This window comes from Sprattus sprattus (genome assembly GCF_963457725.1).
Source record: "Sprattus sprattus genome assembly, chromosome: 11".
NCBI classification, from domain to species: Eukaryota; Metazoa; Chordata; class Actinopteri; order Clupeiformes; family Clupeidae; genus Sprattus; species Sprattus sprattus.
In genome coordinates, this window is record NC_137909.1 from 20982636 (window position 1) to 20998238 (window position 15603).

The 15603-nt window shown below is 41.8% G+C and overlaps 1 protein-coding gene across 1 annotated transcript in view; it reads left to right on the top strand.

The window, feature by feature from the left end:
• Positions 1-3957: 3957 nt before the first annotated feature.
• Positions 3958-15603, top strand: part of sh2d3ca (SH2 domain containing 3Ca) — a gene marked incomplete at both ends in the record, with an annotated part of 58458 nt that continues 46812 nt past the window's right edge. Inside the window, 2 exons of the mRNA XM_080847811.1 lie at positions 3958-3976; positions 10977-11793. Coding sequence (XP_080703937.1) covers positions 3958-3976; positions 10977-11793 — 836 coding nt within the window. The remainder of the gene's footprint in view (positions 3977-10976; positions 11794-15603) is intronic.

Genomic DNA, 15603 nt, shown 5'->3' on the forward strand with positions numbered 1-15603 from the left:
GATGTATACATTTACCTTGACTTGTATTTCATTGCAGACAGTATGAACACAAGAAAGTTCATGTTTTGTCTGGTCAACTTAATTTCATTTGTAAATATACAGTACATCCATTCCTGCCATTTAGGCCTGAAATACATTCCAAAAGAAGCTGAGACAGGGACAATTCAGGGGAAGAAATGAGGTAGAGTAATTAAACAATGATGTGATTTGAAACAGGTATTGTCAACAGGTGGTTGTAATTATGAAAAAAAAACAGCATCCAGGAAAGGCTGAGCCCTTTAGGAGCAAAAGATGAGCTAAGGATCGCCTGTTTGCCAACAATGCGTTAGAAATGTATTGAAATGTGTAAAAACAATGGACCTCATTCAAGAACATTGTCGAAAGGATCTTTTTACGAACTTCGTAAAACCAACCCTAATAAAGCCCTCCGTCGGATTCATGAACGCATGGAAATGTGTTCTTTAACCGCCAAAGGGTTTTTAGCTATGCACTGAAATTGTTCGCACGTTCTCGTGCACCTGAATTTGCATAAACGACCCCGCAGCTCCTTATCAGCAACCGTAGGGCCGTGTGCACACAGAATCCACAGGCAACACGAAAACAACTCTAGACTGATCAAAATCATGTCAAAACGGAGAGCGGTCACAGGTGGTGCACCGGCCAGAAACACCCAGACCTAACTTCACCCGTGCAGAGGTGGAGGTACTGTTGCAGAATGTAGATGTGTAAAATAATGACTTTAAATGTGAAACATAATTGTTAATGATACAAATATTTTCGTATTTATTATTATTATTATTACTATTATATTATTACAATGATTTAAATCCCAGGATGTCTGTTGAATTAATGTGAATGTAATCACCAACGATTTCTAACAAATTCAGCCCTTAAGAATGGGCTCACAACGAACTGGCCTATTTGCGGCTGCTTTTCCGCTTTCAGAAATCCTGTTCTTAGCTAAGAATAAATCCCAGATAAGAAAACTTTCATGAATGTGTTACGTGCACAGCTCACGGCACAACAGAAAGTGGAGGCCATGCTGGTTTTATAATAATAAATAATTTATTAAAAGGATAAAGGTTATTTCAAAGTATAAGGAATGCAAAAGTGTGGTGCAATTCGGTATTGTGAAGAGTAAACCAAAATGTCGTGCAAAGTCAGTTTAGGGGTAAACAAAAGAAAAGGCAACGGAGATCCAATTCCAAACGACAACAAAGAACCAAAACCAAACAAGCAACGGAGAACCCAAATTGCAAAGACCAACCAAAGAGCCAAATGCCGGGAGGACCAGAGCAGCCTCGACTGCCGGCTGGTCAGGGCTTTTATAGCCAATCTAATCAGGAACACACCTGTACTCAATCACCTGCTGCAGACAGGGAGGGGGAGAAAAGCAGGGAGAGAGAACAGGCAAGACAATATCAAAGGGTGGGGCCTAGACCCACCAGGGTCGTAACAAATGCCAGAATTGGAGTTAAAGTACTCTTTGTATGCCCATTTTACCACAAGTTCATATGTTTCCTTGGGGTTTTAATTAAATGCCTGAAACATACTTTAGTAAAAATACCACAAGGATAATTTAGAACAGCACCCTTTATACCCTCCCTAAAACAACCCTGCTCAGAGCGACCTGTTTTGAGTGCCTAATGCTAATGAGCTAGCTAACCCCTCCCCCCCTCAACCACAGGTTGAACCTACCATAGAAACTAGTATCTTAGGAAAAATATGGATGGAGACTGACATTAAGGTGCACTAAAGGAATCAGAATTTAAGGTTTAGCTTTAATACTGATGTACAATAGTCAATAATCCAATGCATTTTATATCTATGTGTAACTGTTGCTTTTATTTGGACTTATATTTAAGGATTTTGGCGAGAATGTAAGCATTTCTGGTTGAATATACTTGATGATGGAATGTGTGGTGTGAGGTGTGATGAGTGTTCTCACTCTCCCCTCTTCTTGGTCAATTCAAAGTGCCTCAATGGCCCTTGGCCTTATGAATACAGGGTCTGTTAATCTTAGGGTTAGGGTTAGGGTTACGGTTCTGCAGTTGTAGTTCTTAACCCATTTCCACTGCGTAGCAAATGGCTCAGAGCCTTCCTGATGATAGAATATAAATGAGCATGCCAAAGTTAAAGTCCTTGGTCCTTCGCCCCATTTCTGATGATGTGGATAATTAGCAGACACATAAAATGCGTTTATGTTTCGATATCCTTGGGAGTTTGTGGGGCTGGTGGGAATGGAATCAGTCTGTCAAGGATCACCTATTTTTGCCCAGTCCTTGGCAACCTAAACTCCACTAATTACCCGTGTACATCTCACAAAATCGCTAATTTGCCAATGGAACATGCATGAACACACTGGCTCACCACTTAATTAGCTTCTGCTAAACTCCCACTAGCCTTTCTGCTTCCCTCGCCGTGTTCTGCAAATTGTGAGAGAGCACAATGTTGGTGGTCGCCTGTAAATTCACTTCTCATAATAACGCAGTAGGTTAACAATAGGCCTATAACATTAACGCCTGGTGCCTAGAAACCAGCCTTGGCCATTGCAGCTGGGTAGTCTGAGGGTCGAACTTGTTTCTAAAGGCATCATTTACCATGACAAAACACTCCTCCATTTCAGTTAATAAATGGGAACAGGAAGACGGTCGATGTGACATACCACCACAAATCTATCAGCGTTGTTCAGGGTTGTCAGCTACTTCCATTTGCAGGCTTCTCTAATGATTATTAGGTAAACACTACCGCCCTCTAGTGTTAATAAGGATTACAGCTACATGAAAGAGGGTGCCAAAGTGTAACCAAAGGAAGTACACAATAGGCTGTAATCAGTGGTGTCCAGAATCCAGTTTTAAAAAAGTAGGCCACTGTCAATATAATACGTAGATCATCTGTTTACCGGGTGCTGTCAATAGATATGATTTGCCTTGCAATGTGTTTTGCTGAAGGTGTCTTCTTGAGGAAGATTTTTTTGTTTCACTATTGCCATGAGCCTCTGTTGCATCAAACTAGCGGAAGTCACACCCAAGATGTTGAGGAGGAAGTTAAATATGTACAGAGATGTTGTCAGCTTGTGTGCGTGTGCGTGTGCGTGTGTCTTGAAACTTATTTCACACCCTAACCCCACCCCGCTGAAACAGAGAATTCAAATTCTGAAATGATTCTCAGAATAGAATGTATTTGACAAGATCCTTCTTTGATATGCACGTGACGTGACCCAGCTGGTTAATATCAGTAATGTCTGAAGGGCTGTCAAAATACGTAAATACGGGATTTCTGCAAGGGCTTGATTATAGAGCTCAAGACCAGTCATGCTGTTTGTCCTAACTCTGTAGTTGCATCAGTAAAGGGGAACAGAATGGCCTTCGGTGACTTGATGTGGCATATGTCAGAAAGTCAGCATTAGGGAAACCGACAAAGCAACACTAGCAGTGCTCAGTGTGGTTGGTTGGTGGTCACTGCACACACAAACACAGACACACACACAGACACACACAGACACACACAGACACACACACACACACACACACACACACACACACAAACACACACACATACACCCACACACACCACATGTATGGGTAGGAAGTATGAACATACATATACACACACACAAATTAACACAAAACATCGAACATACACTATAGGCACACATAAACCCATATACTTATACAATAAGTGAGTTAACTCATATGTGCAAACACAACAATAATCACACACACACACACACACATACACATATAACCTCCCATCTGCCACACACAGGAAACTGTGGGTAATGAGGATGATCATAGCACATTCGCGCAGCAGGAAGTAGACTGGGTCTGTCCTTATACACTCACATATACATACACACAGAATCAGACAAACAAGCAAAACAGTGAATCAAACTCATCATCGTACCCCACCACCACTAGTGCCACTGGCAGGTGGTGTCAAGACTGGCTAGGAGACATGAGCAAGCCTAAACTGAGTGAGTATGTAGGGAGTATGTAGCAGGCTTGGTTTGTCCTGCGGAGCTTAACTTAGGAGGAAAAGTGGTTGCGGGCTCATTCCACTCATGAAAGGGAAGGTGTGGTAATTGAGATAATTCAGCCATATTCTGAATGCGAAATTTGTTGTAGTCTTTAAACATTTATTTCAGTTTTTTTGTTGGGCTCAGTCGTGTTCACAGCAGCTAGCCTGTGAAACAGTGGCAATGCTCGATTCCCCTGGGTTGTATTGATTTGTTTATCAAGTTTTGAAGATTAATCAAGGATTGCATTATGCTCCATGTTATTGACATGTCTGAGCGAAAGACGCCTTTGGGATAAGCTTTCAGATTCTGAGGATTTTTCTTTTTTTTTTCTTTGTGACTTTGTCTGAGCAAGGTCAACTGCACTGTAGATTGGATTAGAAAGAGCTTTGTCTTATAAAAAATTGCAATCAGAAATCAATCTCCGTATTGTGTCGGGGGAATAGCCTGTAAAAACGTTTGGGACCTTACCATTCAAGAAGAAAAGACTTAAGGGGAATCAATAGACATTAAGAATAGATGGAGGACATACCAGCTGTTTTGAATTAGGGATAAGCTCAACACTGCAAAGAGCCATACTGGTATTATATTGTATTAATAGTATATCAAAATACTATACAAATATTACCAAAAACAACTGTATTAATTTTAATAGGATAGTAGAAATATATTTATTTAGTTTTATACCATTACTTATACAGTAGGCTAATGTCCATTTAAATATTTCTATTTAATATATCAATATGAACACAATATCATTAACATGATTAACAAACCTTGAGTAGTATTACTGTAAGTGCTCCATTCATTATTAATAGATCACTATTAAATATAACATTTAAATAAATGAATGACAACGCATCAGTATGCACGATTTGACCATTTTTTGAGGTATGTTTATGCAGAAAGCTGTAGGCATGGCAGTCTTTCCATGTCTTCCACAGCACATTAAATCGCCATAAAATTGCCATAAAATCACCACGGATACATGTACAAATACATGCACGCACACAAGAGAAAGATATGTTCACATAACTCTTTCTCTCTCTCTCTCTCTCTCGCTCGCTTTCTCTCTCACACACACACAAAAAAAGAGAGAGAGAGAAAGAGAAGAAATGCACAGGAAACATGTTTCTGACAAAGGAGGAAACAGGCCCTAGATGTGAAGATATGATATGACAGGCAGAGTTTAACAATGTCCTGCTTCTACAAACAGAGGCTTCTCACTCTGAGAACTACCAGAGAGAGTAATGGCGTCCTGATCCACCCTGTCTGCACTGACCTGCAGACCTCTCTGCGTTATTTTTTTGTCAGTCTGTTTGGGTTTCATTGCTCTCTATGAACGTCTGGACAGCTACAAGACACCAAAAGGCATCAAAGAGCAAAGTAATGTGTGTGGTGTGTATATTTGAGTGTGTGTGTGTATATTCGTCTGTGTGTGTGTGTGTGTTTTAGTGTGTGTGTGTGTGTGTGTCTGTATGTAAGTCTGTGTGTCTGTGCTTGAGTGTCTGTGTGTGTGCATGTGGTTGTGCATGTACTTGTGTGTCTGTGTGTATATGATATTGATTGTCTCTCTCTGTGTTCGTTTGTGTGCGTTTGTCTGTGTGTACTCATACACTGGTACTGGAAAAGTCCAGCCCAAGCTCATTTCATTCCATATCATCAGGCACAAGCCTTCATCCCACAAAGTGACAGATTTCAACAACAGCAGCAAAAATAGGCAAATTAATCTGGTACCACAAGACCAGCGTGTGTGTTTTTCTGCTTTGCTTGCACTCTGAAGACTATTGAAAAACACATTATGACATTATTCTTTCAATGAACTGCCAGAACAGATAAGAAAATGTTACAGTTGCTCTGCATAGCTTTATTTCAGCCTCAGCCGTTGACACAATAAGAACATGTTATAGACTGCTGAGTGTGTGCATTATTGAAGCTGCGCTTCACATGTCACAATTAGGGAGGCTAAGTTTATACATACAAATACAGATTATGTACAGTGGTGGCCAAAATTATTAGAACACCAGACATATCTAAGAGTTTTCAGTTGTTTTTGTTGAATTGGCCATTAAAATACCCTAAAAACTAATGAAATATCTACAAAGTCATCATTATGCTCTATAAACCATAGAATAGAGCCATCATAATGAGATTTAGGTCATTTTCCGTACAAAAACAAGCTAGGCCTATTTCACTGTCAATTTCACACAATCATGTTCCTGCACAGAAGAAGCCAAATTACTTGCGTAATCATTGTCAGGTGTTATTGTGGTTAAATGGATGGTGATGCAAGAGTCTTAGGACACAGCTCGGCGATTTTTTTGAATGTACAAGGCCTATCCTGCTCATTAAGTGATTGGTAACATCAGGGTTTTGTCACTGAGGCCACACCACCAAATGGTATAGATCCAAAGCCTCTATAAGCAGTCTTGAAGCACATGATGCTCTTTGAACATGGCTAAGGTGAAGAAGGAGCTAACAAATGAGCAACGGGTTCGAATAAAGGCTTTTTTTTATGCTGGCTGGAGTTACTTGCGCATAGCCAAGGACTTGAGATGCAGTCCAAGCACTGTAAAGTACACTTTAGACCACCATGGCACCAGAACCGAAAGGGGAGAGGTTTCAAAAAGAAACTCTCAGACACACAAGTGAAGCATCTCAAAATTCTCAGTCTTCAGGACCGAAGAAAGACTTTACAAGAACTGTGTGACGAGATTAACATCACAATGACTAATGGTGCAACAGTGTCTTCAAGAACTGTCCTTCGGAAACTGGGAGAAGAAGGACTTTTTGGCAGAATAGCAGCAAAGAAACATTACTGAAAGAGAACAATTGAGTGTAACGCCTGAAATTTGCAAAAGAACACAAGAAATGGACAAAGAAAGATTGGTTTAAGTGTTGTGTACTGATGAGTCCAGGTTTTAATAGTTTGGCAACAAGCAAAGCGTGTATGTTCCACGAAGTGAGGGGGAGAGATATAAAAATTAGTGTCTCTTGCCAACAGTTAAACAAGGAGGGGGTAGTATTATAGTGTGGGGTGCAATTTAAGCCTCAGGAACAGGTGACTTTGGCTAAATTGATGGCATCATGGATACAAAAGTATACCACAACATTCTGGTGAGGCACGGAGTTCCTTCTTGGAGACATCTTATTGAGCCTGGATTTATTTTCCAAGAGGACAATGACCCTAAACATTATTTTAACTATTGCCGGATCTACTGGCGACAAGGAATCTGCTGGAACATTGATAATGATGGACCGGCCCTATCAAAGTCCGGACTTCAAACCCATCAAGCAAATTCGGGGCAAGTTGGAATATAAACTCGACAGATCTATTGTAAATTCCAAGGAAAGCCTTTGGCTTGAGTTGCAGAAGGCATGGGATAACATTTGTGTTGAAGTTCTCAAGAAATATATTGACTCTATGCCAGAGAGATGTGCTGCTGTAATTGCTGCAAAAGGTGGACGTACCACTTATTAAAGTTAAAAGTGGTTAAAAACAGTAGGACTCACTTCATCTGATATTTTTTTGTGCTCAGAACAGCCATCTGCATGTTTCATGAACATTATGAAATTAAATCATGTTTTGGAGGCAAAAAAAAGCTAATTATTCTCAGATCTGTCAGGTGTTCTAACAATTTTGGCCACCACTGTATGTCAGCACACACTCTCAACAGACACAACTACACTGTTAACCCAGACAGTTCTACTAACTCATTAACATTATGTATTCAGTACTTAAAACCTGGTATTTAGTTGACCCAACTTAAAATGTATTAGTTTTCTGAGAAAGTGAAGACGTCTTAATTGTATTGGAATGTATTTGTTTGAGTAAACATTGCCTGATAACTCAATTTTTTTTAGTATCTGACGTCATCAACGTTGTTGACAACACCATTGCAAGCTCTTGTGATGAGAGACGGAGACAGCAGACTTAAGGTAGAGGAGTCGTTTAATAATCCAGAGGTTGGAAGGCTGCTAGTTCGATTCCCCACTCCTCCTAACCAAGTGTATAAGTGTGAACCCCTAAACTGCTCCTGATCTATAAATGCAAAATTCCTTGTAAATCGCTTTGGATAAAAGCGTCCGCTAAATCACTGATGTAAATGCAATGGCAACACTGGGAAGGCGGTCGACCAATGACAGTTCTCTCTACAATAAGAGCTTGCGCAAGAAGTTGGAATGTAAGGAAGATACCCTTTCAAAAACTTGTAAGGGCGTAATATCTAGTTTGTGAAAGACCCAGAGAAACACAAATATCCGACGAGGCAAACTCCTTTACGATTTTGGAATAATATGAGTTCAGAGAACTCAAAAATTATGAAAATGATAACAAAATAAATCAGTATAGCCGATGTATAATTTTTAAGTTAAGTTTACTTAAAAAATATACATATATGTACTCAAATTGTATTATGTAATCGGTTACATCAAAAGTTTTAAGTACTCTGCACTTGTTCAGGTTTACAGTGTAGGGATGCACCAAATATGGAAATTCTTGGCCAATACCGATACGGATGTTCAAAACAACAATCTATAGCCGATAGCCGATACCGATATTTGTTTATTTTGTTTTTGTTGTTATTCATTCACCCTTTTGTGCCAGAAAAATTATGAAATCATTATCTAAAAAGCACTAGCCTATATTCAATTATTGCAGCCCTTTATCACTCTTATCTTTTAATGAGCACAAATTCAATCAGATTTATGAAACAATCTTTAGTTTAACTAAATTGTATTTAATATAACCTTCTGTTACAGAAGACAACCAGCTATATAGCCTTCATAACTTTCAATCACCAGTGCACAGCCTCTCTGTTGCTAAACAAATAGCACATAGTGCATACTATTAACAAAAACAATTAATTCATTAACTATACTTTCCATGACATGTCCATATAATCAAACGAACACCATTTAACCCACCAGAACCCTCCACAAGTGGCACGAAGTAAAAGTGTTATCCCAGCGCGAGCGCGCTTTTGCATTGGGACTAGTAGGCCTATAGGCACATAGGAAGCGTGAGAACCAGGAGGTGTGAGTACATGCATGTTAACCAGTTTATGGATGTTATCGCAATGCAAATGGTAAATGGATGAAAAAATTGGTACCCAGTATAAATCAGTATAATTTAGCCTATAACGAAATCTCTTGAAATGTGCTGACTTTGACATTATGACAATCTAGTTACTCAACAACTGTCCTAACACAGTCAAACATCAAGCAAGTGCAACACAAGACAAAGCAAGACGGCAAATAAGCTACTTAATAGTTCGGCAGAGAGTAGAAAGCCGGGCTGCGTTAGCAAACTTACATTTAGCGGTTATATGCCTATGGACCCTGGCAGGCACGTGCACAGACATTTTGGGGGGCAGGTGCTCAAAAAAAAAAGGGCACCCATCGCCAAAATAATTTATGAAATTTAAAATAATAATAATAAATTAAAAAAAACACAGAAGGATATTTTCAACTTATATATTAGTAGGGTAACTGATTCTAATTTCTCCCTCATTTGATTCGCTCGTTGATGGCCTGTTTCAAGTTAAAAAGAAGCGGCTACTATGAGCTGCTTGCTGAAGTTCCCTGTCCTTCTGCTTCTTGAGTCTGTCTTTTTTTGGCATTATGCTGCAAATGTTATGGATAATAACTTTACTGTTTTCTGAAGGTTGAAGCATAAGCAGCATTACACTAATTATGCTGTTTTCAACCTGTGTTTCCTCTTGGCAGGATAAGAAAGCTAGCTTACATTTCCCTTATTTTACTCTTTTTCACCCTATACAATTACTCATACAAGTTTGATCGTTGTAAAACAGGCAAAACGAAGAGATACATAAATATCACGTTAAACAATGTGGGACAAGGATAGCATGACACCGAGAGCTAGCATAGTTTACCTGCTATTTTCTAATTCTCGAGACATTTATAAACATAAATTCAACATACTTTCGAAATTGTCTAAACGGCATTTATAGGCTACAACACAAAATATGCACTTTCAGACAAATAATGCCAAACGTCAGCAAACAGCTGGTCAATGCTTTGAAATCAAGTCAGTTGTTTGTTTATTTTTTTAGGAAGCGTCGAACCAGTTATGTTTTCAGACGTAATGTTTTCAGCGGCACTAATGTTGTTGTTAATTTATAACAAACAACATCGGGGGGTTGCACAAACACGTCATTACCTGTTTGTCTGATGCTGCAGGTCAGTGAAGAAGTAGGCTGCACCGGCCTGGCGCTGGCGCTCAGCACTTATGTGGGGGATGAGGAGGGAGGGCCGCGGCGGGGCTAACGCGTAGCATAGGCATAGAATACTATTCTATGTCTATGCCGCGAAGCATGTCGGGGCGAAATTCTCACAAGAACTCAAATAAATGCCCCCTCAGATATCAAAACACATTTGGGGAAAATGATGACAGAGAGGCTAATTTGTATTCTAAAAATATTGATGAATGGAAAAAAAGGGCTCCAGAAAAAAGGGCACTTTTTCTCAACCAGGGCACAAGGGCTGGTGCTTGGGCACCACTGGGGGTCTATCTGTGCACGTGCCTGGACCCTGGTATGGCAATGGCACAGAGGCGATTCTCCATATTAAAAGTCATTGTAGCGCCCACATTTTTTTCAAGCAGTTTTTTTTAAGGTAAAGCTGCTTATCCTAACCCTAATCCTGAAGTATTTGTTGCATATTGTTACTTTAAAGAGGCGAATATCAGCCGCTACTGATGTACGGCAGATACATCGGTGCACCACTAGACGCAACACATACTCCCTTAACAGACGCAACACACACTCTCTCAACAGACAAAACAGGCACACACAGTCTCAACAGACAAAACAACCACAGCACACACTCTCAAAAGACACAACTCACAATCTCTCAACAGTTCACATGTCTGTATAAGTGTGCAGTAAAGGAAAGTGCAAGAAAACTATGTGTGACCTCTGGCTTGCTCTTTTCACAGACTTCAAGTGGTTCGGCAGCCTCACCAACCTCACCTTCCGGCGCTCGTCGTCCGACAAACTCAAGTCCAAAAATGCGTCTGGCCAGACGGATGAGCCAGAGCCTGGGGCAGCGTCCTCGGTGGACGACATGGGCGTGCGCCCTCGCCTGCCGAGCTACGTGCGCTCCAGCGACATGTACAGCCACATGGGTACCATGCCACGCCAGCTCAGCAAGAAGAAGGACAAGGACAAAGACAAGCAGAAAGAGAAAGGAGGCAAGGCCTCGCGGAGAGGCAGGGAAGGAAGTGCAGAGCTGCGCCGCAGTCAGAGCATGAGGCCAGCGGACCACGTCTGCGAGTCCCCGCTGCTCAGCGCACTGTCCAGTCAGGGCCGCCCGGCTATGCTGCCAGAAGCTGCAGACAAACCCAAGACCACTAGGGGGTGCCCTGGGAAAACAGACGAAGGGGCAAAGGAACTTAGTGCTGTGAAACCACTCGGAAAGACGGCTAATGAGGATGTGAAATCTGTTCCAGTGGAGCAGCGAAAGGTGGAGCCCAGCACTGACATGTCTGAGAGCTCTCAAGCTGAGGAAACGGTGCCTGGTGGTCATGTCACTGAAACGCAGGGCAGCGGAGCAGCGCCGTCAAAAAGCTCACAGGTCCCCGCAGCAGATGCACACCAGCCTCCATGTCAGGTGGTGTTGCCCATGAAGAGGGGTAAGAAGGCAGTGGAAAACCAGGCAGAAAAGACACAGAGCTCAGAGGTGCCGAAGCCACAGGGAGAGAAGGCCCAGCGTTTATCACCAGAGAGTGACCAACAGAGGGAGACAGAGAGCAGGTACATTTTAATTTTACTAGCTTAATATTTTCTGTTGAATATAAAAGGGGTGTCTGGTTGTAGACATTTTTTTATATGAAAACTTTAAATATTATAGTATCGTTTGGTGTTACAATGCTATGAATAAGAGTACATCCATGTAATCTTAATAATTGTAAGTTTTATGTTAACAAGGGCATACATTTGATTTGATATGCCTTTAGGGAATTAACCAAAGGCATGCTCTTATTACCTATGATGCTCCAATTTCCTCCAGGTCACGTAGTCAATCTGTAATTATGGAGGCTCTCTGTAGGGTGTCATGCTAGGAAATATTCATTCTTACCCAAGTTGCTCCTACACTTTGTTTGTGGAGGAGTCACCCGTCAAATTAGTCACCCATGGAAATTTCTTTCAAGAAACGATATAGTCACAATTAACATAACAACTCACACTGGCACCCTTGCATCCTTAAAGAACACCATAAAACATCACCTTTGTGGTGTCCTAGGGTGGACAAGACCGGTGGAGCATTCAAAGAGATGACAGGCTGTAAGAATTAAATCTGAATGGCACGTCTTGTTCTCTATGCTCCTACTGCATTTAAGAAATGGTGTCCCTCATAAAAGTGGTGAACTTCACGGGAGCAAATGTATAGTACAAGTGTGTGTAATGGGATTACCAAAGGAATCTGGCAGACTCGTTTTTACAGTTAAAAGCGTACAGTATCGTACAATAGGAGATACACCAGGGGGTTCCTTATCAAGGCCATTAGCGAGCGTCTCATGGCAGCACGATCACCAATGGGTTGAAAGGTGGTGGCAACTGGGTCCACAGCTGGAGTGGGCCACACAGAACTCTAGCAGGGCGCTCTGAACCAATCAAATGGCGTGGGCCCGCAGAGGGGCCAGCAGGCCTCGCTACACCTCAGTCTCACAGTATGGGCTTCCAGTCCCTCTGAAAGGGCAAATCAAACCCGAACAATCCCACTGTCCTATAGGATTACACACAGATCAGTGCATTTGGACATGCTTCCAATGTGGCCATGATTTAAAATATACATGGGATTATTTTTTCTGACATGTAGAAATATGAAACAGATATTCTTATGAGGATTCAAATATTTACTCAAACAGCATACCACTTAAGGAGCTAGATCCATGGCCAGCAGAAGGAATGTTTTCAGGAGCAACACTGTGGAGCCCTGTGAGTCAGGGCTGACATCATCCTTGGCTCACATGCCTTTACTTTGAATGGGGTAGCGAACAGAGACACTGGAAGAAGCCCAGCCTGTCTGAAGCCACGATAACCAACGCAGACTGACCTCACCTCTCAATTAATTCGCCGCGCCAAGGTACGCAGCCGGTGTAGAGCAAGTTGGCAGAGAACTGTTACGTAACGGTTAGTCACTCCGCTTGTTCTCTGAACAAAGAAAACGCTTCAGCTCTGTACGTTAAGTTAGTGACAACGCTGTTTCCTCTAAAGTCGTACAGCACTTGTTGAGAATTTGGGAGTTGAAGAGTTTTTTCAGCCGGGAAGCGACGACAGACACGACAAGAGAAGTCTGTTGGAGAAGTCTGCGCGGGGCATGGGTTTGAGGTGAGACCGGTACATCGCACAGTGAAATAATTACTTACCAATCATGTGTGAGTTAATGATGAATCAGTAGCACATCACAGTGCAGTCTACTTAACTCTAAACTTCAGTCACGGTTAAATACGGCTTCGGGCAACATGAATTAACTTTTTTTAATCTCTGAGAGTGGAATATTAATTGTTAATTTAGACTCTGAAAAAACGTTACTCGTTCGACATGGAGAAGCGTTTCAAAGACTATTGTAATATCCTATGCAATTTTTCACTTCCTCAGACCGTACTGTAACCTTGGTTAAATGAACTTTTCATTCTAGTAATTAGGATGATATCGTGACTTTAGTGTATAACAAAGGCTGGTGAATCAGAGATTATGTATGGTACTTCAGGGGCATTGGATTGGAGTCAGGTTTCAGGTTTTTCTTTTGATGTTCACTTTAGCGAAAGGGTAGGCTATGGGAAAACTGATTCAACAGGAGATGGAGGAAGAGTGATATAGGGACCACAGGATTGAGATAATACATGTTGTGAGTATTTTTGTTTTAGCGGTCATGTCAGGTAGTAGATGAGGTGAGATTGTGTGTGTGTGTGTGTTTGTTTTATATTAGTACATGCATAGGAGGAAGTGTTATATGTGTGTGTGTGTGTGTGTGTGTGTGTACTTTTTCCCTGCACCATTGGTTACATGGTTCTATAAGTCATCACCTCCCTACATTTCCCCACATCATCAAAGGCATGCTTGAGAAGGTGTTTGTATGTGCATGACTATGAGTAAACGCTTGTGTGTGAGTGCACATGTGTGTGTGTGAGTGTGCAGTCGTGTGTTTGTGTGTGTGTGTGAGGACATGTAGTACATTCCCCACCAGCGATAGCCTGCTGATTAACTGCCCCCCTCTCATGTTTCCCCTCCGTTGTCCTGGGAAAAGGAGGGGGGGGGTTCGAGACAAGGGGGCCGACGAGTAGTGTGTGTGGGGGGGGGGGGGGGGGGGTGAGGCACAGTGGGGGTTCCCCTGACCGTGAGAAGGACCAGTCTGACTTATGATATGCAGAGAAGCAGCAAACATGCGGGGCTGGGTCAGACAAGGGGCTATATGGGGGGGGGGGGGATCTGTTACATTAGTACTTTTACAATCGTACTGACTCGAATACTATGAGAAAAATATCCCCGGCTTCAGTGAGGCACATCTTTGACAACATTTTCAATATGGCAATGAACCTGACAGACACTAACAGAGACCTTGACTAAATCAAAGGTTGAAAAATTAATATGTGTGAATATTCAAGAAGAGGTAGTGTGTCAAAAATGAACAAGAACAAAGGTGTAGATAATTACTGATACCCAGCAGATAGGAAGGAAAATCCACTGATGAGTCATCACCACATTATTTTGTTCACATTTGGCTGGAACACATTTAAGTGGGAGCTTGGAAATGGCATGTCGGATGTTGTCTCGAATGAACCATATCATACACATTTTCAATAAACTGGCCTACGTGTTTCTTTCAAAAAACAATGACAGTTGAACTTTGTGTTGGCGGGCTCTTGCCAACCGTGCACATTTATAGCTATGTTCAGAAGGGCAAAGTATAGGTGTGCATCATGTCACACTTGGTAAAGCTTATCATGCCAGATTGTGTTTTCTTGTGTTGACTCATTCCATTTTGGTTAGCCGCTAGGCAGTCTCACACCCCTGTCCCGCCATGCTGGCTGTCCATTTTACACAGACTGGCTCAGAGGCGGAACGAAAACTATATTATACCTTTAACACAGAACAGCGAGGCAGAACGAAGGTGCGATATTCCCGCCTCCAACTTTTGGATATACCCTGCTTACTCCTAGATGCCCCCTCTCCTCTACTCTTGGCTTTGTCTTAGCTGGGTGTGTAGCTGGGAGGCTGAGGAGGAAATCCAATCACACAGGGGAATAGTGTGTAAGCTGCTCACTCACTCTCTCTCACACACAGAGTAAGAGGGATTAGTCAGCAAAAGTCAGACAAGGGAATTACATTGTGTGTGTGTGGGTGTAAGAGGCGGGGGTGCATGTAAAAGAAAGGGGATGTGTGTGTGAGTGCAGGTGAGTGTGTACAAGTGTGTGAGGGATACTAAATATGCGAGTGTTTGATTAAGTGAAATGATACCTCCACACAAACGGTGTGTCCCAATGGGAGCTGGCCATCTGTAGGAGGCTTCTGGTAGAGTGAATCCATTTGGGGCTTGAAAAGTGTGTGAGTCCTGTTTGC